This window comes from Bombina bombina, chromosome 8 (genome assembly GCF_027579735.1).
Source record: "Bombina bombina isolate aBomBom1 chromosome 8, aBomBom1.pri, whole genome shotgun sequence".
Lineage (NCBI taxonomy): Eukaryota > Metazoa > Chordata > Amphibia > Anura > Bombinatoridae > Bombina > Bombina bombina.
The window spans coordinates 216442217-216469728 of NC_069506.1; the positions used below are offsets into that span (position 1 = coordinate 216442217).

Consider the following 27512-nt stretch of genomic DNA (forward strand, 5'->3'; position numbering starts at 1 on the left):
TGTGGTGCTCTTTGCCTCTTCCTGCTGGCCAGAAGTGATATTCCCAACAGTAATGATGATGATGATCCGTGGACTCACTGTGTCATTAGAAAGAAAAGTGAACTTTTTTTTTATTTGATCACATTTGGCGGTGAAATGGTGGAATGAAATAAGCCAAAATGGGCCTTGATCAATACTTTGGGTTGTCTACTAAAAAAAATATATACATGTCAAGGGATATTCAGGGATTCCTGACAGATATCAGTGTTAAAGCGTAACTATCGCTAATTTTGAAGGAAAAAATGGTTTGGAAATAGCAAAGTGCTACTTGTATTTATTGCCCTATAATTTACACACAAAAAAGCAAAAAACATGTAAACATTGGGTATTTCTAAACTCAGGACAAAATTTAGAAACTATTTAGCTTGGGTGTTTTTTGGTGGTTGTAGATGTGTAACAGATTTTGGGGTCAAAGTTAGAAAGTTTTTTTATTTGTTCATCATATTTTATATTTTTTTTTATAGTAAATTATAAAAGATATGATGAAAATAATGGTATCTTTAGAAAGTCAATTTAATGGCGAGAAAAACAGTATATAATATGTGGGTACAGTAAATGTGTAAGAGGAAAATTACAGCTAAACACTGCAGAAATGTAAAAACATAATTTATGCTTACCTGATAAATTCCTTTCTCCTGTAGTGTAGTCAGTCCACGGGTCATCCATTACTTATGGGATATTAACTCCTCCCCAACAGGAAGTGCAAGAGGATCACCCAAGCAGAGCTGCTATATAGCTCCTCCCCTCTACGTCACACCCAGTCATTCGACCGAAAACCAAACGAGAAAGGAGAAACTATAGGGTGCAGTGGTGACTGGAGTATAATTTAAAATTTAGACCTGCCATAAAAAACAGGGCGGGCCGTGGACTGACTACACTACAGGAGAAAGGAATTTATCAGGTAAGCATAAATTATGTTTTCTCCTGTTAAGTGTAGTCAGTCCACGGGTCATCCATTACTTATGGGATACCAATACCAAAGCTAAAGTACACGGATGACGGGAGGGACAGGCAGGATCTTTATACGGAAGGAACCACTGCCTGAAGAACCTTTCTCCCAAAAACAGCCTCCGAAGAAGCAAAAGTGTCAAATTTGGAAAATTTGGAAAAAGTATGAAGAGAAGACCAAGTTGCAGCCTTGCAAATCTGTTCAACAGAGGCCTCATTCTTAAAGGCCCAAGTGGAAGCCACAGCTCTAGTAGAATGAGCTGTAATCCTTTCTGGAGGTTGCTGTCCAGCAGTCTCATAGGCTAAACGTATTATGCTACGAAGCCAAAAAGAGAGAGAGGTAGCAGATGCTTTTTGACCTCTCCTCTGTCCAGAATAAACGACAAACAGGGAAGAAGTTTGGCAAAAATCTTTAGTTGCCTGTAAATAAAATTTGAGGGCACGGACTACGTCTAGATTGTGCAGAAGTCGTTCCTTCTTTGAAGAAGGGTTAGGGCACAATGATGGAAAAACAATCTCTTGATTGATATTCTTGTTAGTGACTACCTTAGGTAAGAACCCAGGTTTAGTATGCAGAACAACCTTATCTGAATGAAAAATCAGATAAGGAGAATCACAATGTAAGGCTGATAACTCAGAGACTCTACGAGCCGAGGAAATAGCCATTAAAAACAGAACTTTCCAAGATAACAGCTTGATATCAATGGAATGAAGGGGTTCAAACGGAACACCCTGTAAAACGTTAAGAACTAAGTTTAAGCTCCACGGTGGAGCTACAGTCTTAAACACAGGCTTAATCCTAGCCAAAGCCTGACAAAAAGCCTGAACGTCTGGAACTTCTGACAGACGTTTGTGTAAAAGGATGGACAGAGCTGAGATCTGTCCCTTTAAAGAACTTGCAGATAAACCCTTTTCTAAACCTTCTTGTAGAAAAGACAATATCCTAGGAATCCTAACCTTACTCCATGAGTAACTCTTGGATTCGCACCAGTGTAAGTATTTACGCCATATCTTATGGTAAATTTTCCTGGTAACAGGTTTCCTAGCCTGTATTAAGGTATCAATTACTGACTCCGAAAATCCACGCTTTGATAAAATCAAGCGTTCAATTTCCATGCAGTCAGCTTCAGAGAAATTAGATTTTGATGTTTGAAAGGACCCTGAATTAGAAGGTCCTGTCTCAGAGGCAGAGACCAAGGTGGACAGGATGACATGTCCACTAGATCTGCATACCAGGTCCTGCGTGGCCACGCAGGCGCTATTAGAATCACCGATGCTTTCTCCTGTTTGATCCTGGCAATCAAACGAGGAAGCATCGGGAAGGGTGGAAACACATAAGCCATCCTGAAGGTCCAAGGTGCTGTCAAAGCATCTATCAGGACCGCTCCCGGGTCCCTGGACCTGGACCCGTAACAAGGAAGCTTGGCGTTCTGGCGAGACGCCATGAGATCCATATCTGGTTTGCCCCAACGTCGAAGTATTTGGGCAAAGACCTCCGGATGAAGTTCCCACTCCCCCGGATGGAAAGTCTGGCGACTTAGGAAATCCGCCTCCCAGTTCTCCACGCCTGGGATGTGGATCGCTGACAGGTGGCAAGAGTGAGACTCTGCCCAGCGAATTATCTTTGATACTTCCATCATCGCTAGGGAACTCCTTGTCCCTCCCTGATGGTTGATGTAAGCCACAGTCGTGATGTTGTCCGACTGAAACCTGATGAACCTCAGAGTTGCTAACTGAGGCCAAGCCAGAAGGGCATTGAGAACTGCTCTCAATTCCAGAATGTTTATTGGAAGGAGACTCTCCTCTTGAGTCCATGATCCCTGAGCCTTCAGGGAATTCCAGACAGCGCCCCAACCTAGTAGGCTGGCGTCTGTTGTTACAATTGTCCAGTCTGGCCTGCTGAAGGGCATCCCCCTGGACAGATGTGGCCGAGAAAGCCACCATAGAAGAGAATCTCTGGTCTCTTGATCCGGATTCAGCATAGGGGACAAATCTGAGTAATCCCCATTCCACTGACTTAGCATGCACAATTGCAGCGGTCTGAGATGCAGGCGTGCAAAAGGAACTATGTCCATTGCCGCTACCATTAAGCCGATTACCTCCATGCATTGAGCCACTGACGGGTGTTGAATGGAATGAAGGACACGGCAAGCATTTAGAAGTTTTGTTAACCTGTCCTCTGTCAGGTAAATTTTCATTTCTACAGAATCTATAAGAGTCCCCAAGAAGGGAACTCTTGTGAGTGGTAAGAGAGAACTCTTCTCCTCGTTCACTTTCCACCCATGCGACCTTAGAAATGCCAGTACTAACTCTGTATGAGACTTGGCAGTTTGGAAGCTTGACGCTTGTATCAGAATGTCGTCTAGGTACGGAGCTACCGAAATTCCTCGCGGTCTTAGTACCGCCAGAAGAGAGCCCAGAACCTTTGTAAAGATTCTTGGAGCCGTAGCCAACCCGAAGGGAAGAGCTACAAACTGGTAATGCCTGTCTAGGAAGGCAAACCTTAGATACCGGTAATGTTCTTTGTGAATCGGTATGTGAAGGTAGGCATCCTTTAAATCCACTGTGGTCATGTACTGACCTCTTTGGATCATGGGTAAGATTGTCCGAATAGTTTCCATTTTGAATGATGGAACTCTTAGGAATTTGTTTAGGATCTTTAAATCCAATATTGGTCTGAAGGTTCCCTCTTTTTTGGGAACCACAAACAGATTTGAGTAAAACCCTTGTCCGTGTTCCGACCGCGGAACTGGGTGGATCACTCCCATTAGTAAAAGGTCTTGTACACAGCGTAGAAACGCCTCTTTCTTTATCTGGTTTGTTGACAACCTTGAAAGGTGAAATCTCCCTTGTGGAGGAGAAGCTTTGAAGTCCAGAAGATATCCCTGAGATATGATCTCCAACGCCCAGGGATCCTGGACATCTCTTGCCCAAGCCTGGGCGGAGAGAGAGAGTCTGCCCCCCACTAGATCCGTTTCCGGATCGGGGGCCCTCACTTCATGCTGTCTTAGGGGCAGCAGCAGGTTTTCTGGCCTGCTTGCCCTTGTTCCAGGTCTGGTTAGGTTTCCAGCCTTGTCTGTAGCGAGCAACAGCTCCTTCCTGTTTTGGAGCAGAGGAAGTTGATGCTGCTCCTGCCTTGAAGTTACGAAAGGCACGAAAATTAGACTGTCTAGCCCTTAGTTTGGCTCTGTCTTGAGGCAGGGCATGGCCTTTACCTCCCGTAATATCAGCGATAATTTCTTTCAAACCGGGCCCGAATAATGTCTGCCCCTTGAAAGGTATGTTAAGTAATTTAGATTTAGAAGTTACATCAGCTGACCAGGATTTTAGCCACAGCGCTCTGCGCGCCTGAATGGCGAATCCGGAATTCTTAGCCGTAAATTTAGTTAAATGTACTACGGCATCAAAAATAAATGAATTAGCTAGCTTAAGGGTTTTAAGCTTGTGTGTAATCTCATCTAATGGAGCTGAGTCAAGGGTCTCTTCCAGAGACTCAAACCAAAATGCTGCCGCAGTCGTGACAGGCGCAATGCATGCAAGGGGTTGCAATATAAAACCTTGTTGAACAAACATTTTCTTAAGGTAACCCTCTAACTTTTTATCCATTGGATCTGAAAAGGCACAGCTATCCTCCACCGGGATAGTGGTACGCTTAGCTAAAGTAGAAACTGCTCCCTCCACCTTAGGGACCGTTTGCCATAAGTCCCGTGTGGTGGCGTCTATTGGAAACATTTTTCTGAATATAGGAGGGGGTGAGAAAGGCACACCGGGTCTATCCCACTCCTTAGTAACAATTTCAGTAAGTCTCTTAGGTATAGGAAAAACATCAGTACTCGTCGGTACCGCAAAATATTTATCCAACCTACACATTTTCTCTGGGATTGCAACTGTGTTACAATCATTCAGAGCCGCTAACACCTCCCCTAGTAATACACGGAGGTTTTCCAGCTTAAACTTAAAATTTGAAATGTCTGAATCCAGTTTATTTGGATCAGATCCGTCACCCGCAGAATGAAGCTCTCCGTCCTCATGTTCTGCAAATTGTGACGCAGTATCAGACATGGCCCTAGCATTATCAGCGCACTCTGTTCTCACCCCAGAGTGATCTCGTTTACCCCTAAGTTCTGGCAATTTAGACAAAACTTCAGTCATAACATTAGCCATGTCTTGTAAAGTGATTTGTAATGGCCGCCCTGATGTACTTGGCGTTACAATATCACGCACCTCCTGAGCGGGAGATGCAGGTACTGACACGTGAGGCAAGTTAGTCGGCATAACTTCCCCCTCGTTGTCTGGTGAATGTTGCTTAACATGTACAGATTGGCTTTTATTTAAAGTAGCATCAATGCAATTAGTACATAAATTTCTATTGGGCTCCACCTTGGCTTTTGAACATATTGCACAAAGAGATTCCTCTGTGTCAGACATGTTTAAACAAACTAGCAATTAGACTAGCAAGCTTGGAAATACTTTTCAACTGAATTTACAAGCAATATGCAAAACGTTACTGTGCCTTTAAGAAGCACACAAAAACTGTCACAGTTGAATAACAATGAACCGGATTAGTTAAAGAAACCAAATTTTCACAGTAAATGCATAAATTTAGCAAAGGATTGCACTCATCAGCAATGGATGATTAACCCTTAATATCAGAAAAAACGGATAACAATTGAAAATATAAGCGTTTTTATCACAGTCAAAGCACAGTCTCACAGGTCTGCTGTGAGTGATTACCTCCCTCAAAACTAGTTTTGAAGACCCCTGAGCTCTGTAGAGACGTCCTGGATCATGCAGGGAGAAGAAGGCAGACTGTGACTGAATTTCTAATGCGTAGTAAAAGCGCCAAAATAGGCCCCTCCCACTCACAATACAACAGTGAGGGAAGCTCAGTAAACTGTTTTAATTCAAAACAAACGACAGCCATGTGGAAAATAACGCCCAAAACAATTTTACACCAAGTACCTCAGATAATTAAACGATTTAACATGCCAGCAAACGTTTAAAATCTAATTTATGAAATGTCATTAAAAGCCTGCTGCTAGTCGCTCACACTGCAAGTTAGGCTAAAAGTTATATGCATACAGTATTTTCCCAGTGAAGTGCCATTCCCCAGAAATACTTAAGTGTAAACATACATACATATCAGCCTGATACCAGTTGCTACTACTGCATTTAAGGCTGTACTTACATTATATCGGTATTAGCAGTATTTTCTCAGTCAATTCCATTCCTTAGAAAATAATATACTGCAACATACCTCTTTGCAGGTGAACCTGCCCGCTGTCCCCTGTTCTGAAGTTACCTCACTCCTCAGAATGGCCGAGAACAGCAAATGGATCTTAGTTACGTCCGCTAAGATCATACACAAAACTCAGGTAGATTCTTCTTCAAATGCTGCCTGAGAAGAAAACAACACACTCCGGTGCCGTTTAAAATAACAAACTTTTGATTGAAGATATAAAAACTAAGTTTAATCACCACAGTCCTCTCACACATCCTATCTATTAGTTGGGTGCAAGAGAATGACTGGGTGTGACGTAGAGGGGAGGAGCTATATAGCAGCTCTGCTTGGGTGATCCTCTTGCACTTCCTGTTGGGGAGGAGTTAATATCCCATAAGTAATGGATGACCCGTGGACTGACTACACTTAACAGGAGAAAATAGCTTTGGTCCCAAATGGTCAGAAAATGGAAAAGTGCTCTGGTCACTAAGGGGTTAAAGGGACACAACACAAATTTTTTCTTTCATGATTCAGATAGAGAATGCAATTTTAAGCAACTTTCTAATTTACTCCTATTATCAAATTTTCTTCATTCTCTTGGTATCTTTATTTGAAAAGCAAGAATGTAAGTTTAGAAGCCGGCCCATTTTTGGTGAACAACCTGGGTTGTTCTTGCTGATTAATTGATAAATTCACCCACCAATAAACAAGTGCTGTCCAGGGGCTGAACCAAAAAATGCCTGGCTTCTTAGCTTAGATGCCTTCTTTTTCAAATAAAGATAGAACGAGAATGAAGAAAAATTAATAGGAGTAAATTAGAAAGTTGCTTAAAGGGATAGTATACACCCATTTTCATATAACTGCATGTAATAGACACTACCATAAAGAATAAAATGCAAAGATGCTGATATAAAAATCCAGTATAAACTGTTTAAAAACTTACTTAGAAGCTCTCAGAGTTGAAAAGGTAGCTGGAAAGCCCTCTGCAAGTGGGAAATAAGACACTCCCCCCCCTTCTTTTGCATATGAAAAGACCCTTTACACAAACAGGAGCAAGCTGGAGTAGGTATCTGACGGTATTCTCATAAAACTTTGGGGCTTGGTTAGGAGTATGAAAATCAGAGCAATGTTATTTAAAAAAAAAGCAAAACTATCCATTTTTAAAAAAAAACAACTTAATGGGCTATATAAGCAGATCATCTACAAAACATTTATGCAAAGAAAAAAACAGAATTTATGTTTACCTGATAAATTACTTTCTCCAATGGTGTGTCCGGTCCACGGCGTCATCCTTACTTGTGGGATATTCTCTTCCCCAACAGGAAATGGCAAAGAGCCCAGCAAAGCTGGTCACATGATCCCTCCTAGGCTCCGCCTTCCCCAGTCATTCGACCGGCGTAAAGGAGGAATATTTGCATAGGAGAAATCATATGATACCGTGGTGACTGTAGTTAAAGAAAATAAATTATCAGACCTGATTAAAAAACCAGGGCGGGCCGTGGACCGGACACACCGTTGGAGAAAGTAATTTATCAGGTAAACATAAATTCTGTTTTCTCCAACATAGGTGTGTCCGGTCCACGGCGTCATCCTTACTTGTGGGAACCAATACCAAAGCTTTAGGACACGGATGAAGGGAGGGAGCAAATCAGGTCACCTAGATGGAAGGCACCACGGCTTGCAAAACCTTTATCCCAAAAATAGCCTCAGAAGAAGCAAAAGTATCAAATTTGTAAAATTTTGTAAAAGTGTGCAGTGAAGACCAAGTCGCTGCCTTACATATCTGATCAACAGAAGCCTCGTTCTTGAAGGCCCATGTGGAAGCCACAGCCCTAGTGGAATGAGCTGTGATCCTTTCAGGAGGCTGCCGTCCGGCAGTCTCGTAAGCCAATCTGATGATGCTTTTAATCCAAAAAGAGAGAGAGGTAGAAGTTGCTTTTTGACCTCTCCTTTTACCAGAATAAACAACAAACAAGGAAGATGTTTGTCTAAAATCCTTTGTAGCATCTAAATAGAATTTTAGAGCACGAACTACATCCAAATTGTGCAACAAACGTTCCTTCTTTGAAACTGGATTCGGACACAAAGAAGGCACGACTATCTCCTGGTTAATGTTTTTGTTAGAAACAACTTTCGGAAGAAAACCAGGTTTAGTACGCAAAACCACCTTATCTGCATGGAACACCAGATAAGGAGGAGAACACTGCAGAGCAGATAATTCTGAAACTCTTCTAGCAGAAGAAATTGCAACCAAAAACAAAACTTTCCAAGATAATAACTTAATATCAACGGAATGTAAGGGTTCAAACGGAACCCCCTGAAGAACTGAAAGAACTAAATTGAGACTCCAAGGAGGAGTCAAAGGTTTGTAAACAGGCTTGATTCTAACCAGAGCCTGAACAAAGGCTTGAACATCTGGCACAGCTGCCAGCTTTTTGTGAAGTAACACAGACAAGGCAGAAATCTGTCCCTTCAAAGAATTTGCAGATAATCCTTTCTCCAAACCTTCTTGAAGAAAGGATAGAATCTTAGGAATTTTTACCTTGTCCCAAGGGAATCCTTTAGATTCACACCAACAGATATATTTTTTCCATATTTTGTGGTAGATTTTTCTAGTTACAGGCTTTCTGGCCTGAACAAGAGTATCAATGACAGAATCTGAGAACCCTCGCTTTGATAAGCTCAAGCGTTCAATCTCCAAGCAGTCAGTTGGAGTGAGACCAGATTCGGATGTTCGAACGGACCTTGAACAAGAAGGTCTCGTCTCAAAGGTAGCTTCCATGGTGGAGCCGATGACATATTCACCAGGTCTGCATACCAAGTCCTGCGTGGCCACGCAGGAGCTATCAAGATCACCGATGCCCTCTCCTGATTGATCCTGGCTACCAGCCTGGGGATGAGAGGAAACGGCGGGAATACATAAGCTAGTTTGAAGGTCCAAGGTGCTACTAGTGCATCTACTAGAGTCGCCTTGGGATCCCTGGATCTGGACCCGTAGCAAGGAACCTTGAAGTTCTGACGAGAGGCCATCAGATCCATGTCTGGAATGCCCCACAATTGAGTAATTTGGGCAAAGATTTCCGGATGGAGTTCCCACTCCCCCGGATGAAATGTCTGACGACTCAGAAAATCCGCTTCCCAATTTTCCACTCCTGGGATGTGGATTGCAGACAAGTGGCAGGAGTGAGTCTCCGCCCATTGAATGATTTTGGTCACTTCTTCCATCGCCAGTGAACTCCTTGTTCGCCCCTGATGGTTGATGTACGCAACAGTCGTCATGTTGTCTGATTGAAACCGTATGAACTTGGCCTTTGCTAGCTGAGGCCAAGCCTTGAGAGCATTGAATATCGCTCTCAGTTCCAGAATATTTATCGGGAGAAGAGATTCTTCCCGAGACCAAAGACCCTGAGCTTTCAGGGGTCCCCAGACCGCGCCCCAGCCCACCAGACTGGCGTCGGTCGTGACAATGACCCACTCTGGTCTGCGGAAGCTCATCCCCTGTGACAGGTTGTCCAGGGACAGCCACCAACGGAGTGAATCTCTGGTCCTCTGATCTACTTGTATCGTCGGAGACAAGTCTGTATAGTCCCCATTCCACTGACTGAGCATGCACAGTTGTAATGGTCTTAGATGAATTCGCGCAAAAGGAACTATGTCCATTGCCGCTACCATCAAACCTATTACTTCCATGCACTGCGCTATGGAAGGAAGAGGAACAGAATGAAGTATTTGACAAGAGTTTAGAAGTTTTGATTTTCTGGCCTCTGTCAGAAAAATCCTCATTTCTAAGGAGTCTATTATTGTTCCCAAGAAGGGAACTCTTGTTGACGGAGATAGAGAACTTTTTTCTACGTTCACTTTCCACCCGTGAGATCTGAGAAAGGCCAGGACAATGTCCGTGTGAGCCTTTGCTTGTGGAAGGGACGACGCTTGAATCAGTATGTCGTCCAAGTAAGGTACTACTGCAATGCCCCTTGGTCTTAGCACCGCTAGAAGGGACCCTAGTACCTTTGTGAAAATTCTTGGAGCAGTGGCTAATCCGAACGGAAGTGCCACAAACTGGTAATGCTTGTCCAGAAATGCGAACCTTAGGAACCGATGATGTTCCTTGTGGATAGGAATATGTAGATACGCATCCTTTAAATCCACCGTGGTCATGAATTGACCTTCCTGGATGGAAGGAAGAATTGTTCGAATGGTTTCCATTTTGAACGATGGAACCTTGAGAAACTTGTTTAGGATCTTGAGATCTAAGATTGGTCTGAATGTTCCCTCTTTTTTGGGAACTACGAACAGATTGGAGTAGAACCCCATCCCTTGTTCTCCTAATGGAACAGGATGAATCACTCCCATTTTTAACAGGTCTTCTACACAATGTAAGAATGCCTGTTTTTTTATGTGGTCTGAAGACAATTGAGACCTGTGGAACCTCCCCCTTGGGGGAAGCCCCTTGAATTCCAGAAGATAACCTTGGGAGACTATTTCTAGCGCCCAAGGATCCAGAACATCTCTTGCCCAAGCCTGAGCGAAGAGAGAGAGTCTGCCCCCCACCAGATCCGGTCCCGGATCGGGGGCCAACATCTCATGCTGTCTTGGTAGCAGTGGCAGGTTTCTTGGCCTGCTTACCTTTGTTCCAGCCTTGCATTGGCCTCCAGGCTGGCTTGGCTTGAGAAGTATTACCCTCTTGCTTAGAGGACGTAGCACTTGGGGCTGGTCCGTTTCTGCGAAAGGGACGAAAATTAGGTTTATTTTTGGCCTTGAACACACTTTATTACTGCAAATGTGAAAAAGTATGAAGGAATTGTTAAAAATTCACCAAAATTTCACCACAGTGTCTTAAAGCCTTAAACGTATTGCACACCAAATTTGAAAGCTTTAACCCTTAAAATAACGGAACCGGAGCCGTTTTTATATTTAACCCCTTTACAGTCCCTGGTATCTGCTTTGCTGAGACCCAACCAAGCCCAAAGGGGAATACGATACCAAATGACCCCTTCAGAAAGTCTTTTCTATGTATCAGAGCTCCTCACACATGCATCTGCATGTCATGCTTCCCAAAAACAAGTGCGAAATAGAGGCGCGAAAATGAGGCTCTGCCTAAGATTAGGGAAAGCCCCTAGAGAATAAGGTGTCCAATACAGTGCCTGCCGGTTATTTTACATAATTCCCAAGAATAAAATAATTCCTCAAAGCTATGAAGTATAAAATATGCTTATATATCAATCGTTTTAGCCCAGAAAATGTCTACAGTCTTAAAAGCCCTTGTGAAGCCCTTTTTTTCTTTATGTAATAAAAATGGCTTACCGGATCCCATAGGGAAAATGACAGCTTCCAGCATTACATCGTCTTGTTAGAAATGTGTCATACCTCAAGCAGCAAAAGTCTGCTCACTGTTTCCCCCAACTGAAGTTAATTCCTCTCAACAGTCCTGTGTGGAAACAGCCATCGATTTTAGTAACGGTTGCTAAAATCATTTTCCTCTTACAAACAGAAATCTTCATCTCTTTTCTGTTTCAGAGTAAATAGTACATACCAGCACTATTTTAAAATAACAAACTCTTGATTGAATAATAAAAACTACAGTTAAACACCAAAAAACTCTAAGCCATCTCCGTGGAGATGTTGCCTGTACAACGGCAAAGAGAATGACTGGGGAAGGCGGAGCCTAGGAGGGATCATGTGACCAGCTTTGCTGGGCTCTTTGCCATTTCCTGTTGGGGAAGAGAATATCCCACAAGTAAGGATGACGCCGTGGACCGGACACACCTATGTTGGAGAAATGAGTGTATAATGTCCCTTTAAAATTGCATGCTCTATCTGAATCATCAAAGAAACAATTTGGGTTCAGTATCCCTTTAAGGTTAACCAAGGAATCTAACTGGCCAGTAATCCCATGCAAATACACAGTAATACCTGCTTTAGCGCCACACTCCAAACACACTGCTGCCAACCTCCATCAGCACCTTTGGAATTTAGACATTTGTGGCATGCACTATAGTTGTGACATGGTGTAGGACACGGGTCTGGAGGGGACGACTGAACTTGCATTGGGGAAACGTTGAGAAGAGAGTGGCTGAAGCATGTCCAATCATATGTAGGTAGCACACTGAGGATACGACGTGTTTCACCTGATGTACAAATAAAATATACATATATAGAATAAAATATTTACTATGGGTAAAACGCTTCAAAGTAATATCTATCAGCAACTATGCACATGATGAGCTGAAGAGTGTGATGTTGCTGAAGAACACCGGGGCATTATGCAAGCTAGATGCCTCTGGTTTTAGTTCATTAACAAGCCTGAAAAAAATTACTTTAAAAGGTGCAGACAATGTTGATGAAACCTCAAACTGACCCTTCTAAAACTATTCAATGTGCTTTTAGCTGGACTCTGATTAATGCACATTTTAGAAATCCTTGCAATCAAACCAAAATATGTAGTTCTATATAAGAAAGGGCTTAACAAATATATTTTTAACAAAGAAGTCAGGCAGGAAATTGAGGAACCAGTTATAGGTGTCTATATCTAGATATAAAAAGAATAATCTAAACAATGATCCATGGGTGAAATAATACAAACTATGGCTTCCTAGCTCCCACCATTTGTTAACCCTGATATAAACGAACATCAACTAAGGAATTATTAAGTAAGCCAAGAATTAGAAACCACACAAAGCAAATAATATATAAAATGTAACCCCAATTAGGGAACAGGTAATAACCATTTGCAGAAGAGAGGATCATTGTGTGTTGCAAATCAGAAGAGATTAGGAGCAATATAAAAGCACTGGAGGGCTTGGTACCATATCACACTTCACTGCAATGGTTTAAATTGACACTGCATAATTTATTTGTTGCATCTAAAAGAGGAATGCACTGAGAAAAACATGTTTTTGTTTTAACGCTTGTGACACTGTGCAGTAAATGTGATTTCTGCTTGTCAGCCAATTTAAAAAGCTTTTACTGTTAACAGACAAGCAGAGCATATGTACATATGCTCTTTGCACATGGCAAACATTTTTACTACAACTATGTGTACACTGTGTACTGGAAAAGAAAAAAAAATGCTTCTATCCAAAATTAATTGTGTGCAAGTCTCTCTTTCAGACCCAGCTGTACATAAGCACACACTTCCGGTTAGCTTTAAAATCAATACTTTTTTCCAGCTGTAAATATTTGTAGCATGCATAACAGTGCTTTTACATACTATCTATAGCACTCTTGAGAGTTTACTGACCCTTTAAACATGTAGAGAGAATTATTCCTTAATGGGATGTGACAATTTTAAACAACTTTCTAATTTACCTCTATTTTGCTTTATTCTTTTGGTATCCTGTATTGAAGGAGAAGCAAATCACTACTGGGTTTCATGTCCCTTTAAAACAAGCCCCTTACTGAATCCATGTTCTCACCAACAGACACATAATACTAGATCACTACTTGTAAGCGTGTCATCTAATATAGCTCCTCATATTGCTGAAGTGGTGTCTTTTGTGAGGAATATCAGATATACCCTCAAAAAGCTACAGAAACTTTACTCTCTCTATCTGCCATATAAAAATCTCCCACAATTAACTCTGAATAATTAAGCGTAACTGGGAGAAGTAGAGAGTCTGTCACTTCCCGTGGTCTCACCTGTGCGTTTAAATTGCCGAGTCCACATACACTTCCCAGATGCAGTGCACTTGTGGCAGTCGGATGCCTCACAAGAGATCTCAGAGCAGTTACTTGCCAGGAAAATCTCTCTCTGGTTTATTTTACAGTCATTCTCAGAGGTGCAGCTTCCATCGCTACCAATGCAGGCCCCTTCTGGGCAATTGGTGCACCACTTACAGCTTGGAGGCCTCTGGAAAAGACAAATAAAGAAAATAGATTTTGTGTACTAAACCATTTCATCATTTGCCTTTAAGGTTGGTCGATGTGTAACCGCCTCCGGAATTTTTGCCTGTGAATATAGGTTCCTATCTAACAGTATGTTGCATGGTTATAGCAAAGAGAAAATAATCGTTGCCAACATCAAAACAATATAACTATCTATGCTTACATATTTTTATTTTCATTCATATTTGGTGCACAATAATGTGTAGCCGTATGGTTTCCTTAAAGGGACAGCGATTATACTCTCTTAACTCTGATCCTTTTGCAATATCTATGTTATCCTACAAATTTATAGAAAGTGACCTAAATTATTTTCTTCATTAAGGCCATTTGGTGCTAGCGTCCCTAAATTAAAGATCCACTTACTTTCACGCTGGAGCAATATTCTATCCACATTGCCCCCTCTAATTCCCAGGTTAACCCTATCTATTCCAATAATCCTGAAGTCACAGGGGGAAGAGTTATGATACTCTAAGAAATGTCTCGCTATACTAGACGTCAATACCTCATGTTCAATATCTCGTAGGTGTTCTAATGTGCGGTCTCGGAAGGCTCTAGTGGTCTTGCCCACATAATAAAGGGGGCAGCTACATTTTGCCAAATAAACCAGTCCTTCAGTCCTACAAGTAATCTTACTCCTAATCCTGTAAACCTTGCCATTCCTATCAGAAAAAAAACGTATTTTATCTATATGGTTGCAAGCTTTGCATTGTTTGCAAGGATAGCAGCCTGGTTCTATATTGGCTTTTTTAAGCCAATTGGAGCTATTTTGAGGTCTAAGGAAGTGGCTATGTACTAGACTGTCACATAGGTTTGGTGCCCTACGTGCTGTCATGAGAGGCTGAGATGTTAAAATTTGATTACTTAATCTTATCACGATACACATCTTGCAACACATACTCTGCTCCATACACACGCATGTCTCCCCTACCATGGTTAGCTGGGCACTTATTGAGCGTGGGTGCTGGGCCAGGCATTCACTGCAGGTTTTCAGTTTCCTGCACTCATCTGCTGTCCGTGCCAATGGGAAGCATCCCGTAGCAGGCAATGTGCAACCACGCCTAGGAAAACATTATAATAAACATGATGGACACAGTGACCCCATAACACAGATTTTTTACAAAATTGTTATCTGTGTAAAACATCAATGACATACATCATAATAGCTGCTTCTTATGAATAACATACATGAATGGGACACTTAAAGTGAAGGTAAACTTTGATGAATGAAAGCCCGTTTTTTAAAAATACTATTAAAAACAGGGGACTTTCATTCATCAAAGTTTACAAAGCAGCCGTTTTGATTTAAAACTTACCTCTCTTCTTTGCACAGCCAGAGCAGCTCCCCCCACCTGGATTTCCTCTCTTCACAAGTCAGCAATGACTAATCCGGCTTCCTCCAATCATGGCTTTCCCCCCCAGGGTAGTCATTGCCTGAGGCCATGCTGTGATTGGAGGAAGCCGGATTAGTCATTGATGTGTGAAGAGATGATTTCCAGGAGGGGGAAGCAGCTCTGGTTGTGCAAAGAAGAGAGATAAGTTTTTTATTAAAAACGGCTGCTTTGTAAACTTTGATGAATGAATGTGCCCCTGTTTTTAATAGTATTTTTAAAAAACAGGCTTTCATTCATCAAAGTTTACCTTCACTTTAAAGGGACAGTCAAGTCAAAAATAAACTTTCATGATTCAATTAGGGCATGCAATTTTAAACAACTTTCCAATTTACTTTTATCATCAAACTTGCTTTGTCCTCATGGTATTCTTTGCTGAAAGCTAACCCTTGGTAGGCCCAAACCAATTTCTAAGCCATTTAAGGCCACCTCTTATCTCAGTGCATTCTGACAGTTTTTTCTCAGTAAGACAGTGCTAGTTTATGTGTGCCATATTAGATAACATTGTGCTCACTCACGTGGAGTTATTTATGAGTCAGCACATATTGGCGAAAATGCATGTCTTTCAAAATAACTAATATAAGGGGGCAGTCTGCAGATGATTAGATACAAGGTTTTGTTATGCAAAACTGGGGAATAAATAATAAAGGGATTATCTTTTTAAGCAATAACAATTTTCAAGTAGACTGTCCCTTTAACGCCTTTTAATTACAAGTTATGTCTGCTGTCTTGCAAAAGAATGATATGTCAGTCTAGTATAAACATTAGCAAAAACTGCATTGATTTGTAGTTCATTGTCATTCACCCATATTTGGGTCAGTTAGGGACAGATATGTAGAAGGGTTAGTCGAGAAGCCTGCAGTGTACATTTCCAGTTCAGAGTCATAAAAATTCCACAATTACATGGAAAGAGAGCAAAATAAACAATTAAAATATATGGCAAAGTTGTTTTACTACACATGATTAAACATTTTAACACTGTCTGCTACAAACAAATACAAATACACCTTTCTCATCACATAGATTAAACACACACAGTAACTGCTCTACAGAAAACAGAAAAGGACAGTTGATTTACACATACTGCATTAACAGTCAATGGCTCCCTCACACAGAATATATACAGAGGAGGCTGCAGTTTCACATTCAATATACACACAAGCAATCGGTGCTTAACACACACAAAAAATAAATATATATATATTTATTTACTTTTTGTTTATATTCTTCCTCTGGCTGAGGTCTTAGCCGGGACCACAGCATGAAGCAGAAGGTTGGTCCTAGGTACTATGTCAACAGGGTACGCAGAGCATAGTACCCTACGGCGTAGTGGCTACATCCAATAGGCAGAAGGGTTTAATAACTATTTTTATGTTTTTATTTATTTGGGCTACATCTGTCAGCTGACAGATGTAATACTTTTTTTTTTCATGCCCACATTCTAATCCATTTAATTCTGACCATTGCGTTTCCTAGGGAAACAAACATTGGAACGAATGCTACAGTATAATTACCTTTCAGCAATATCTGCAGATACACACAAATGCTGACACCAGCCGCAGCTTCCCATACTCTTGTTGCAGGCAGAGTGAGAAGTAAACAGCAGACATGGGTCTGAGGGTACTGAGAGGGTAACCATGCGGCCCAGTGCAACCCCATTAAAACCGCCTGAGATATAGAGCCGGCCAGCTACCACAGCAACAGCATGTCCAACGGACTCATTCATTGGGATTCCCAGGACCACTTCTGAGAAGAACAAAAATGAAAATGATTAACCTCCTCCCCAGGAGTTATCTCATTTGTTCTCCTGCCTTCTCGCTCTTACCGGTTTGGTTTGGAGTGATCCAGGAATTACAATGGATCTGATAAAACAAAACCTCATTACTGTATTCTTGTTGTTCAGTTCTGCCCCCAACCACAATCATCGTGTCCCTCAGAACAGCAGCAACGTGGAAAAAGTGGGACAAAGGCTATGAGGGACAAAACAAAAAATAAAGAGGATTGTTAGAATTAAAAAATGTGTACAGTGTGGAAAAAGTGGAAAGACAAAAAGAGCTTATGCAATGGGCTACTAAACTGACATTGGAAAACAGCTATTAGTTTCAGGAAGTTCAGATACCTTTCTTCCTTGGGAAGGAGCTAGCAAGCTCCAGGTTAGGTTGGGGTAATACAAGCTGTACAGCTCAGGAGATGATGCAACAACCTCCACATGAAAGCGATGTCCTCCAAATACATAGAATGCATCAGTAGCTGCATGGTATACAGTTGAATGTCCATACAGTCCTGTGAACGAGGCACAAGAAAGAGATCATGACACTAATAAACATACTACAAAACAGTGGCAAAGATGGCACACTGATCTATGAAATTATTATAAGGGTTTAGGCAACACATCTCAACAATCTCCAGCTATACTTGCTCTTTAAGAAAATATTTAGCAGGACAATCAATGATGTGGGTGGACAGCAGGGAATTAGATCAAATTAGCTGGTATTTTGAAACAAATTACCGCAAACAAACCTGTAGGAGGAGTCCCAGTTTGGTGCCCAACCTTCCATGTTTCTAACTCTACACTGTACTCCAGCAAACGATTATTGAGCCCATTCTCAGGAGAATAACCACCAATCAGAAGTATTGAGGAACCTCGGCGAGGAGTCAGTGTGTGCCCAGCCACAGCAGGTATAAGGGGAGCCTGGAAGAATGAGGCATTCAATAAAAATGGAACAGGAGTAGAGATATTACAGTTGCATACATTTAACTCACAGAAAAGTTTGTATGTGCTGTACATACCCTGACATGTGTGAATATGATTTAAATATGGCAGGGAAACAGTGCTACAAGCTGGAATATTTTGGGAAGGAAAAAAAGTTTAGTGTAGCTACACCAATCAAATAAAAAAAAAGATGGACACTCACAGACTCTTGTCTCCACTGCAGGGTAGTCAAGTTCAAGATCCAGAAGTCATTTGATGCTCCAGTGTTTGTGAGACCTCCCAGCACATACATAGCATTACGTACTGCACTGTATGCTGCTGCATGGAAATAACGTGAGCTTGGGCCTGGACCACCACCCTCTGTGCCAGCCAGCATTTGTGTCCAGCGCCTCTCTGAGATAGAATATCTGAAGGAGAAAGTGTAGGAGAACAGAATTAAACAAAAAGAGAAGGTAAAAGGAGAAACACATTGTGTGAAAAGGAGAATGAAAAATATAAAAACAGCTGAAATATATAAAGTGTTATAGAAATTAAGGTTAATTTAGGCCATTCACCTGTACACACTTCCCAGTACTCCATCTCTTAAAGACATGCCACCGAACATCCAAAGTGTGTTATCTGGACCTTCCACCATGGTGTGGCCCAGCCTGTGAAGGAAACGACTGGCTGTGTCCTGATAAAATAAGAATTAGTGATCACAGGAATTATCTTGAATACTCAGGTCCTGAACGTATCACTCACATATAACTCACCGCTGTTAATTGAGGGTCCATTAAAGTCTCCCAAACAATCTTGCCAGAATCCAGAAAGACTGAGCAATCATCCCCTGCATAACCAAGAGTGCACTGACAGAAGCCAAGAGACTGTAGGGAGAGAGAAAAAAAAAAGTTATTTTCCTACTGTGCCTTAGTCACTTAAAGTCAAATATGTATTTTACTCCACTTTACACAATGGTAACCGAATTGCAAAGTTATCCAGTCCTTCCTCTGAAATAAGTAAAACAATAAGCGTAAGATTTGGAAATGAAGAGTTTTGGAACAGATTGTGGGATTTTAATTTCTAATAAAATAAGTTTCTACTGAGGTGTACATGTTATATGCTACATAAGGAAGACAGAGAGCAGAACACCCCTCACCTTGTTGCAGACTCCTCTTCCGTCTTCTGAAGAGCAGTTTCTGGGACACACTATGCGCTCACACTCGGGACCAGTCAGGGGGTTCCTGCAGACACAGCTTTGCCCATTACAGACATGGTGGGGGCCACAGGCAGGATCACAATGGTAAGCAGCATAGGTTGCATTAAACCCTGATGATTCAGTGTTGTTGGCTTCATAATAGACCACAAGTACACCTAGAAAGTAAATGTACAACACATACATACAATGATTACAGTATACATGTGCAGATACAGAGAACACTAAGGATACGTGTCGGAAGATGTAACCAGATACAAAACATGTATGAATTGCATTTATAGAATTTCTTGATGGAAAATAAATACATAGTGCAACAGACAGGAAAATATGTAGGTCTAGTACTTTATCAATTGTTTTTAATCTCCAAAAAATTACCAATATGAAACACGAAAGATGGAGGCTCATTCTGTTGCCTTATCTGTTGAAATAAAGCTCTTATTTCTATGCTATATTTAGAAGCGTAAAGCAAGAAAGTTTGTCTTCTTTTACTCTTCCGACAGTTTGTAAGCTATAAAGATAACCTTAGAGCACATACAAAAAGCATGAAACAAAATGTATTGTTTCTGATCACAAAATTTACTTCTATTATTACATTTAATTGTGCACTTCGAATCATGGAAGAATTATTTGGGGTTTCAGAATGCAATTCCCTATAAAATGTGCAATTATGTCTAATAACAAATACTTTCCAAAGCACTTTCATTAAATTTGTTGTCTGTTTTTCCTGTCATTTATCTAAAACAGTGTTTTTCCCATTGGTGTAAAAGGATTCTGAACGTTAGCCCTGCAACATTCTATACAGTGATTGTGTGATCATTACAAGAGTTCATCTGTGCTTAAATGGTACCAGTAAAGAAGCAAATGTTCAACAGTGTTTCAAGGGGTTTGTTGCTGGACTGCAAAACAATGCAAATGGTGCTAATAACTAATAATAATAGATTTCAAAACAATTCTTTTACAGTGTTTATTTCCTTTAATGTATATTTTGGTCTGTGTGATCTATATTTTTTTTTTTTACATATTTGACCTTTAATATGAGAAGAAAAAAAAAACATACTTAAAAGGGACATGACAGTCAAAATTAAACTTTCATGATCCACACAGAGACCTCTAGTTATGAAAGTCTGGCGGACCTGATCCGCCAGTGTGGATCAGGTCCGCCAGACTTCGCTGAATACGGCGAGCAATACGCTCGCCGTATTCATCATTGCACCAGCAGCTCACAAGAGCTGCTGGTGCAACGCCGCCTCCTGCAGACTCGCGGCCAATAGGCCGCCAGCAGGGGGGGCGTCAATCAACCCGATCGTACTCAATTGGGTTGTATTGTTGCAATGTCTGTCCGCCTGCTCAGAGCAGGCAGACAGGTTATGGAGCAGCGGTCTTTGTGACCGCTGCTTCATAAATGCTGTTTCTGGTGAGTCTGAAGACTCGCCAGAAACACGGGGCATCAAGCTCCATACAGAGCTTGATACATATGCCCCAGAGTATGTAATTGTCAAAAAACAACAACTCTGAATTTATTTCTCTTATTAAATTCTCTTGGTATGGTTTGTTGGAGAGCATACCTAGGTAATGTCAGAGCATGTGTATGTCTTAAAGGGACACGATCCCCAAATGTTGAAAGTGATGCAGCATATTTTACAGATATCACAGAAACATTTCTATGTAAATAAGGGAGATATTTTACATCATAATTTCAAATAGCCACATTCCACTGTAAAGGGAGTTTAAACCCCAAAAAATATTTCATGATTTAAATAGAGCATACTATTTTAAACAATTTTCCAATTTACTTCTATTATGAATTTTCCTTCATTCTCTTAGTATCTTTTATTGAAGGGACAGCAATGCACTACTGGGCGCTAGCTGATCACATTGGTAAGAGGTGTATATACTCAGCAGCTTACTTCCAGCTCCTGAACCTACCTAGGTATGCTTTCCAACAAAGGATACTAAGAAAAGGAACAAACTAGATTATTATTGTATGCTCTGTCTGAATCATGAAAGAAAACGTTTGGGTTTTATGTCCCTTAAGCATCCATTCAGGATGTTAGACCTAGAAATTGCAAGGGATAATATGTATCTGGCATGTGCAGTACAGTCACTTTATTTCTACCCTCAGTTTAAAGGGACATTATACACTTATTTTTTCTTTGCATTAATGTGTTGTAGATGATTTTTATTCTATTTATATAGTCCATAAAGTTTTTTTATTTTTTTTTAAATGGATAGTTTTGCTTATTTTTAAATAACATTGCTCTGATTTTCAGACGCCTTACCAAGCCCCAAAGTTTTATGAGAACACCGTCAGCTACCTACTCCAGCTTGCTCCTGTTTGTGTAAAGGGTCATTTCATATGTAAAAGAAGGGGGAGGGGGGAGTGTCTTATTTGCCACTTGCAGTGGGCTTTCCAGCTACTTTTTCAACAGAGCTAAACTGAGAGCTTCTAAGTAAGTTTTTAAACAGTTTTATACTGGATTTTTATATCAGTATCTGTGCATATTATTCTTTATAGTAGTGTCTATTACATGCAGTTATATGAAAATGAGTGTATACTGTCCCTTTAAGGAAGTTTAATCTGAAATCCCAAAAGATTTGTGTAAAATCCCACAAGATCACAGTAAAGCAGAGTGTGAACTCAGTAGTGATGAAACTGATTGGTTGCTGATGGATTTTTTTTTCCACCATTGAGATAATAGTTACGCTCTATTTGCAGCAATGTTTGCAAACATTGTAAAATTACACAAGCAGACTGCCGAGCTACTTAGGGATGCTCCTAAACAAAAGAAGCCAGGTAAAATAAGTACATTTTAAAGAGAAGTAAACTAAAAATGTTTTGTTTGTTTGTTTGGCTTGGGTGAAGTGTTAAAAAAAAAAAAAATCCTTGAAAGCCAGTCATGAATCAATGTGCTGCCACTTTGCAGCGCTGCTCTTTGACTTTTCTCTTCAAACAGTGCTGTTCTCTGGTGGCACTTTTCTTTAACACAGTGCAGCCAGAGTGAAGCTCTTTTTGAAGAGAAAAGTCAAGTATTTAAAATGCAATTTTGTTAGCAAAATGTTCATTGTTCTGATGTGTCTGAGCATTCCAGGGACATACCCCTTGAAGAACTCTTTAGCACGTAATCTTAATACTTCAGATGTGAACTCTTGAAACTGAAAACTAGGGGAGCGTCTTGTGGCGTGAGTTTCACAAGACGGGACAATCTGAAGAACCTCTGTAGATGGAAATGTGAGGAAGTAACAAGAGAGGAGAAGAGAAGCTGCTCATGAGCAGAGTGAAGGGTACAAGTGGGAGAGTATCTAGACAAGGGCAGCGATAGAAGGAAGCAGTGTTTTTGAGGGCCTTAAATGTTAGAGTCAGGATTTTTTTTTATTTCTTTCTGGAAGCTAGATGAAGTCAGTGAAGGTATAGGGAGAGATGAGGTGCGGTATGTATGGAGAAATAGCCTGGCAGAAACATTCATTATGGATTGTAAAGGAGATAGATGGCAGCTAGAGAGATACATCTTAGTTGTTTCTTGTGTAAGGAAGTGGCAAATTTTGGAGATATTTTTAAGGTGGAAATTGGCAAAGGACTAGATGTGGTGAGTGAATGACATGTCTGAGTCAAGTGTGACTCCAAGGCATCCGTCATGAGGGGTTAGGATGATGATATGATCAACCAATTATAGAAAGTTGGGGTTAGGGGGTCTTGGAAAAAGTGTGAAATAAGGAGCTCAGATTAATAGAGATTTAGCTTGCAGTAGTGAAAGGACATTCTGGAGGAAATATATGAAAAACAGTTAGTGGCGTCAGTTAGGAAGGAGAGGGATAAGTCTGGAGCAGAGAGGTGGTAGATTTCAATATCATCAGCATATACATGATACTGAAATCCATAGAACTTTATTAAGGAACCTAAGGTTGATGTGTAGACTGAAGGGGGGCCATAAACAGAGCCTTATTGCACCCCAACGGAAAGTGGTAAAGGGGCATTGTTTAAAGTGTAATGTTGAGTTCAATTCCTTTTTAAATACTCCATTACTAATATTTACCTGTAGTTGCTTCTACAGTGAGTGGTGACCCTCCCCGACCACAAAAAGCTCCTATCAAGCTGCGATCTGACTGCAAATTTCCAGTGTCCAAGAATCCAGGGAGTCCATCAAACAAATATACATAACTGTGCTGTGAATAAGAATAAAAAAAAACATAATTTATGCTTACCTGATAAATTCCTTTCTCCTGTAGTGTAGTCAGTCCACGGGTCATCCATTACTTATGGAATATATCTCTTCCTAACAGGAAACTGCAAGAGAATTACCCAGCAGAGCTGCTATATAGCTCCTCCCCTCACATATCATACTCAGTCATTCGACCAAAGCAGACGAGAAAGGAGGAACCATAGGGTACAGTGGTGACTGGAGTTTAATTAAAATTTAGACCTGCCGTAAAAACAGGGCGGGCCGTGGACTGACTACACTACAGGAGAAAGGAATTTATCAGGTAAGCATAAATTATGTTTTCTCCTGTTAAGTGTAGTCAGTCCACGGGTCATCCATTACTTATGGAATACCAATACCAAAGCTAAAGTACACGGATGAAGGGAGGGACAAGGCAGGAACATTAAACAGAAGGAACCACTGCCTGAAGTACCTTTCTCCCAAAAATAGCCTCCGACGAAGCAAAAGTGTCAAATTTGTAAAATTTTGAAAAAGTGTGAAGCGAAGACCAAGTCGCAGCCTTGCAAATCTGTTCAACAGAGGCCTCATTTTTAAAGGCCCAGGTGGAAGCCACAGCTCTAGTAGAATGAGCTGTAATCCTTTCAGGAGGCTGCTGTCCAGCAGTCTCATAGGCTAAGCGTATTATGCTACGAAGCCAAAAAGAGAGAGAGGTAGCCGAAGCCTTTTGACCTCTCCTCTGTCCAGAGTAAACGACAAACAGGGAAGAAGTTTGACGAAAATCCTTAGTTGCCTGCAAATAGAATTTCAGGGCACGGACTACGTCCAGATTATGCAAAAGTCGTTCCTTCTTTGAAGAAGGGTTAGGACACAGAGATGGAACAACAATCTCTTGATTGATATTCCTGTTAGTAACTACCTTAGGTAAAAACCCAGGTTTAGTACGCAGGACTACCTTGTCTGAATGAAAAATCAGATAAGGAGAATCACAATGTAAGGCAGATAACTCAGAGACTCTTCGAGCCGAGGAAATAGCCATCAAAAACAGAACTTTCCAAGATAACAGCTTGATATCAATGGAATGAAGGGGTTCAAATGGAACGCCTTGAAGAACATTAAGAACTAAGTTTAAGCTCCACGGCGGAGCAACAGACTTAAACACAGGCTTAATCCTAGTTAAAGCCTGACAGAAAGCCTGAACGTCTGGAACTTCAGCCAGACGTTTGTGTAGAAGAATAGACAGAGCAGAAATCTGTCCCTTTAACGAACTAGTAGATAAGCCCTTTTCTAAACCCTCTTGTAGAAAGGACAATATCCTAGGAATCCTAACCTTACTCCATGAGTAACTCTTGGATTCGCACCAATGTAAATATTTACGCCATATCTTATGGTAAATTTTTCTGGTAACAGGCTTCCTAGCCTGTATTAAGGTATCAATAACCGACTCCGAGAAGCCACGCTTTGATAGAATCAAGCGTTCAATCTCCATGCAGTCAGCCTCAGAGAAATTAGATTTGGATGTTTGAAAGGACCCTGAATTAGAAGGTCCTGTCTCAGAGGCAGAGACCACGGTGGACAGGACGACATGTCCACTAGGTCTGCATACCAGGTCCTGCGTGGCCACGCAGGCGCTATCAGAATCACCGAAGCTCTCTCCTGTTTGATCTTGGCAATCAAACGAGGAAGCATCGGGAATGGTGGAAACACATAAGCCATGTTGAAGACCCAAGGGGCTGTCAGAGCATCTATCAGCACCGCTCCCGGGTCCCTGGACCTGGATCCGTAACAAGGAAGCTTGGCGTTCTGACGAGACGCCATGAGATCCAGATCTGGTTTGCCCCAACGACGAATCAGTTGAGCAAAGACCTCCGGATGAAGCTCCCACTCCCCCGGATGAAAAGTCTGGCGACTTAGAAAATCCGCCTCCCAGTTCTCCACGCCTGGGATGTAGATCGCTGACAGGTGGCAAGAGTGAGACTCTGCCCAGCGAATTATCTTTGAGACTTCCAACATCGCTAGGGAACTTCTGGTTCCCCCTTGATGGTTGATGTAAGCCACAGTCGTGATGTTGTCCGACTGAAATCTGATGAACCTCAGAGTTGCTAACTGAGGCCAAGCTAGGAGAGCATTGAATATTGCTCTTAACTCCAGAATATTTATGGGGAGGAGTTTCTCCTCCTGAGTCCATAATCCCTGAGCTTTCAGGGAATTCCAGACTGCTCCCCAGCCTAGAAGGCTGGCGTCTGTTGTTACAATCGTCCAATCTGGCCTGCGAAAGGTCATCCCCTTGGACAGATGTGGCCGAGAAAGCCACCATAGAAGAGAATCTCTGGTCTCTTGATCCAGATTTAGTAGGGGGGACAAATCTGAGTAATCCCTGTTCCACTGACTTAGCATGCAAAATTGCAGCGGTCTGAGATGCAGGCGCGCAAATGGTACTATGTCCATTGCCGCTACCATTAAGCCGATTACTTCCATGCACTGAGCTATTGACGGGTGTGGAATGGAGTGAAGGACACGGCAAGCATTTAGAAGTTTTAATAACCTGGCCTCTGTCAGGTAAATTTTCATCTCTACAGAATCTATAAGAGTCCCTAGAAAGGGAACTCTTGTAAGAGGTAATAGAGAACTCTTTTCCACGTTCACCTTCCACCCATGCGACCTCAGAAATGCCAGAACTATCTCTGTATGAGACTTGGCAGTTTGAAAACTTGACGCTTGTATCAGAATGTCGTCTAGGTACGGAGTCACCGCTATACCTCGCGGTCTTAGTACCGCCAGAAGTGATCCTAGAATTTTTGTAAAGATTCTTGGAGCCGTAGCTAATCCGAAGGGAAGAGCTACAAACTGGTAATGCCTGTCTAGGAAGGCAAATCTCAGATACCGGTAAGGGTCCTTGTGAATCGGTATGTGAAGGTAGGCATCCTTTAGATCCACTGTGGTCATGTACTGACCCTCTTGGATCATGGGAAGGATGGTTCGAATAGTTTCCATTTTGAATGATGGAACTCTTAGAAATTTGTTTAGGATTTTTAAGTCCAAGATTGGCCTGAAGGTTCCCTCTTTCTTGGGAACCACAAATAGGTTTGAATAGAATCCCTGCCCGTGTTCCGTCCGCGGAACTGGGTGGATTACCCCCATTAGTAAGAGGTCTTGTACACAGCGTAGAAACGCCTCTTTCTTTATTCGGTTTGCTGATAACCTTGAAAGATGAAATCTCCCCCGTGGAGGAGAAGTTTTGAAGTCCAGGAGATATCCCTGAGATATGATCTCCAACGCCCAGGGATCCTGGACATCTCTTGCCCAAGCCTGGGCGAAGAGAGAAAGTCTGTCCCCCACTAGATCCGTTTCCGGATAGGGGGCCCTCTCTTCATGCTGTTTTGGGGGCAGCAGCAGGTTTCTTGGCCTGCTTGCCCCTGTTCCAGGACTGGTTAACTTTCCAGCCCTGTCTGTAACGAGCAACAGCTCCTTCCTGTTTTGGAGCGGAGGAAGTTGATGCTGCTCCTGCCTTGAAGTTACGAAAGGCACGAAAATTAGACTGTTTGGCCTTTGATTTGGCCCTGTCCTGAGGTAGAGCATGGCCCTTACCTCCCGTAATGTCAGCAATAATTTCTTTCAAGCCGGGCCCGAATAAGGTCTGCCCTTTGAAAGGAATATTAAGCAATTTAGATTTAGAAGTCACGTCAGCTGACCAGGATTTAAGCCATAGCGCTCTGCGCGCTTGGATGGCGAATACGGAGTTCTTAGCCGTAAGTTTGGTTAAATGCACAACGGCATCAGAAACAAATGCGTTAGCTAGCTTAAGTGTCTTAAGCTTGTTGATTATTTCATCCAATGGAGCTGAACGAATGGCCTCTTCCAGAGACTCAAACCAGAATGCTGCCGCAGCAGTGACAGGCGCAATGCATGCGAGGGGCTGTAAAATAAAACCTTGTTGAACAAACATTTTCTTAAGGTAACCCTCTAATTT

The 27512-nt window shown here is 41.7% G+C and overlaps 1 protein-coding gene across 2 annotated transcripts in view; it reads right to left on the bottom strand.

The window, feature by feature from the left end:
* Positions 1-27512, bottom strand: part of MEGF8 (multiple EGF like domains 8) — a 119493-nt gene that overhangs the window by 36532 nt on the left and 55449 nt on the right. For both annotated transcript variants that reach the window (XM_053690879.1, XM_053690877.1), the window contains exons 25-36: positions 23420-23549; positions 19329-19543; positions 18946-19056; positions 18748-18866; positions 18396-18600; positions 18001-18172; positions 17600-17763; positions 17306-17450; positions 16995-17226; positions 15021-15150; positions 13847-14057; positions 12122-12336 (exon numbers count right to left, since the gene is read on the bottom strand). In XM_053690879.1, the coding sequence (XP_053546854.1) occupies positions 12122-12336; positions 13847-14057; positions 15021-15150; positions 16995-17226; positions 17306-17450; positions 17600-17763; positions 18001-18172; positions 18396-18600; positions 18748-18866; positions 18946-19056; positions 19329-19543; positions 23420-23549 (2049 nt within the window). The remainder of the gene's footprint in view (positions 1-12121; positions 12337-13846; positions 14058-15020; positions 15151-16994; positions 17227-17305; positions 17451-17599; positions 17764-18000; positions 18173-18395; positions 18601-18747; positions 18867-18945; positions 19057-19328; positions 19544-23419; positions 23550-27512) is intronic.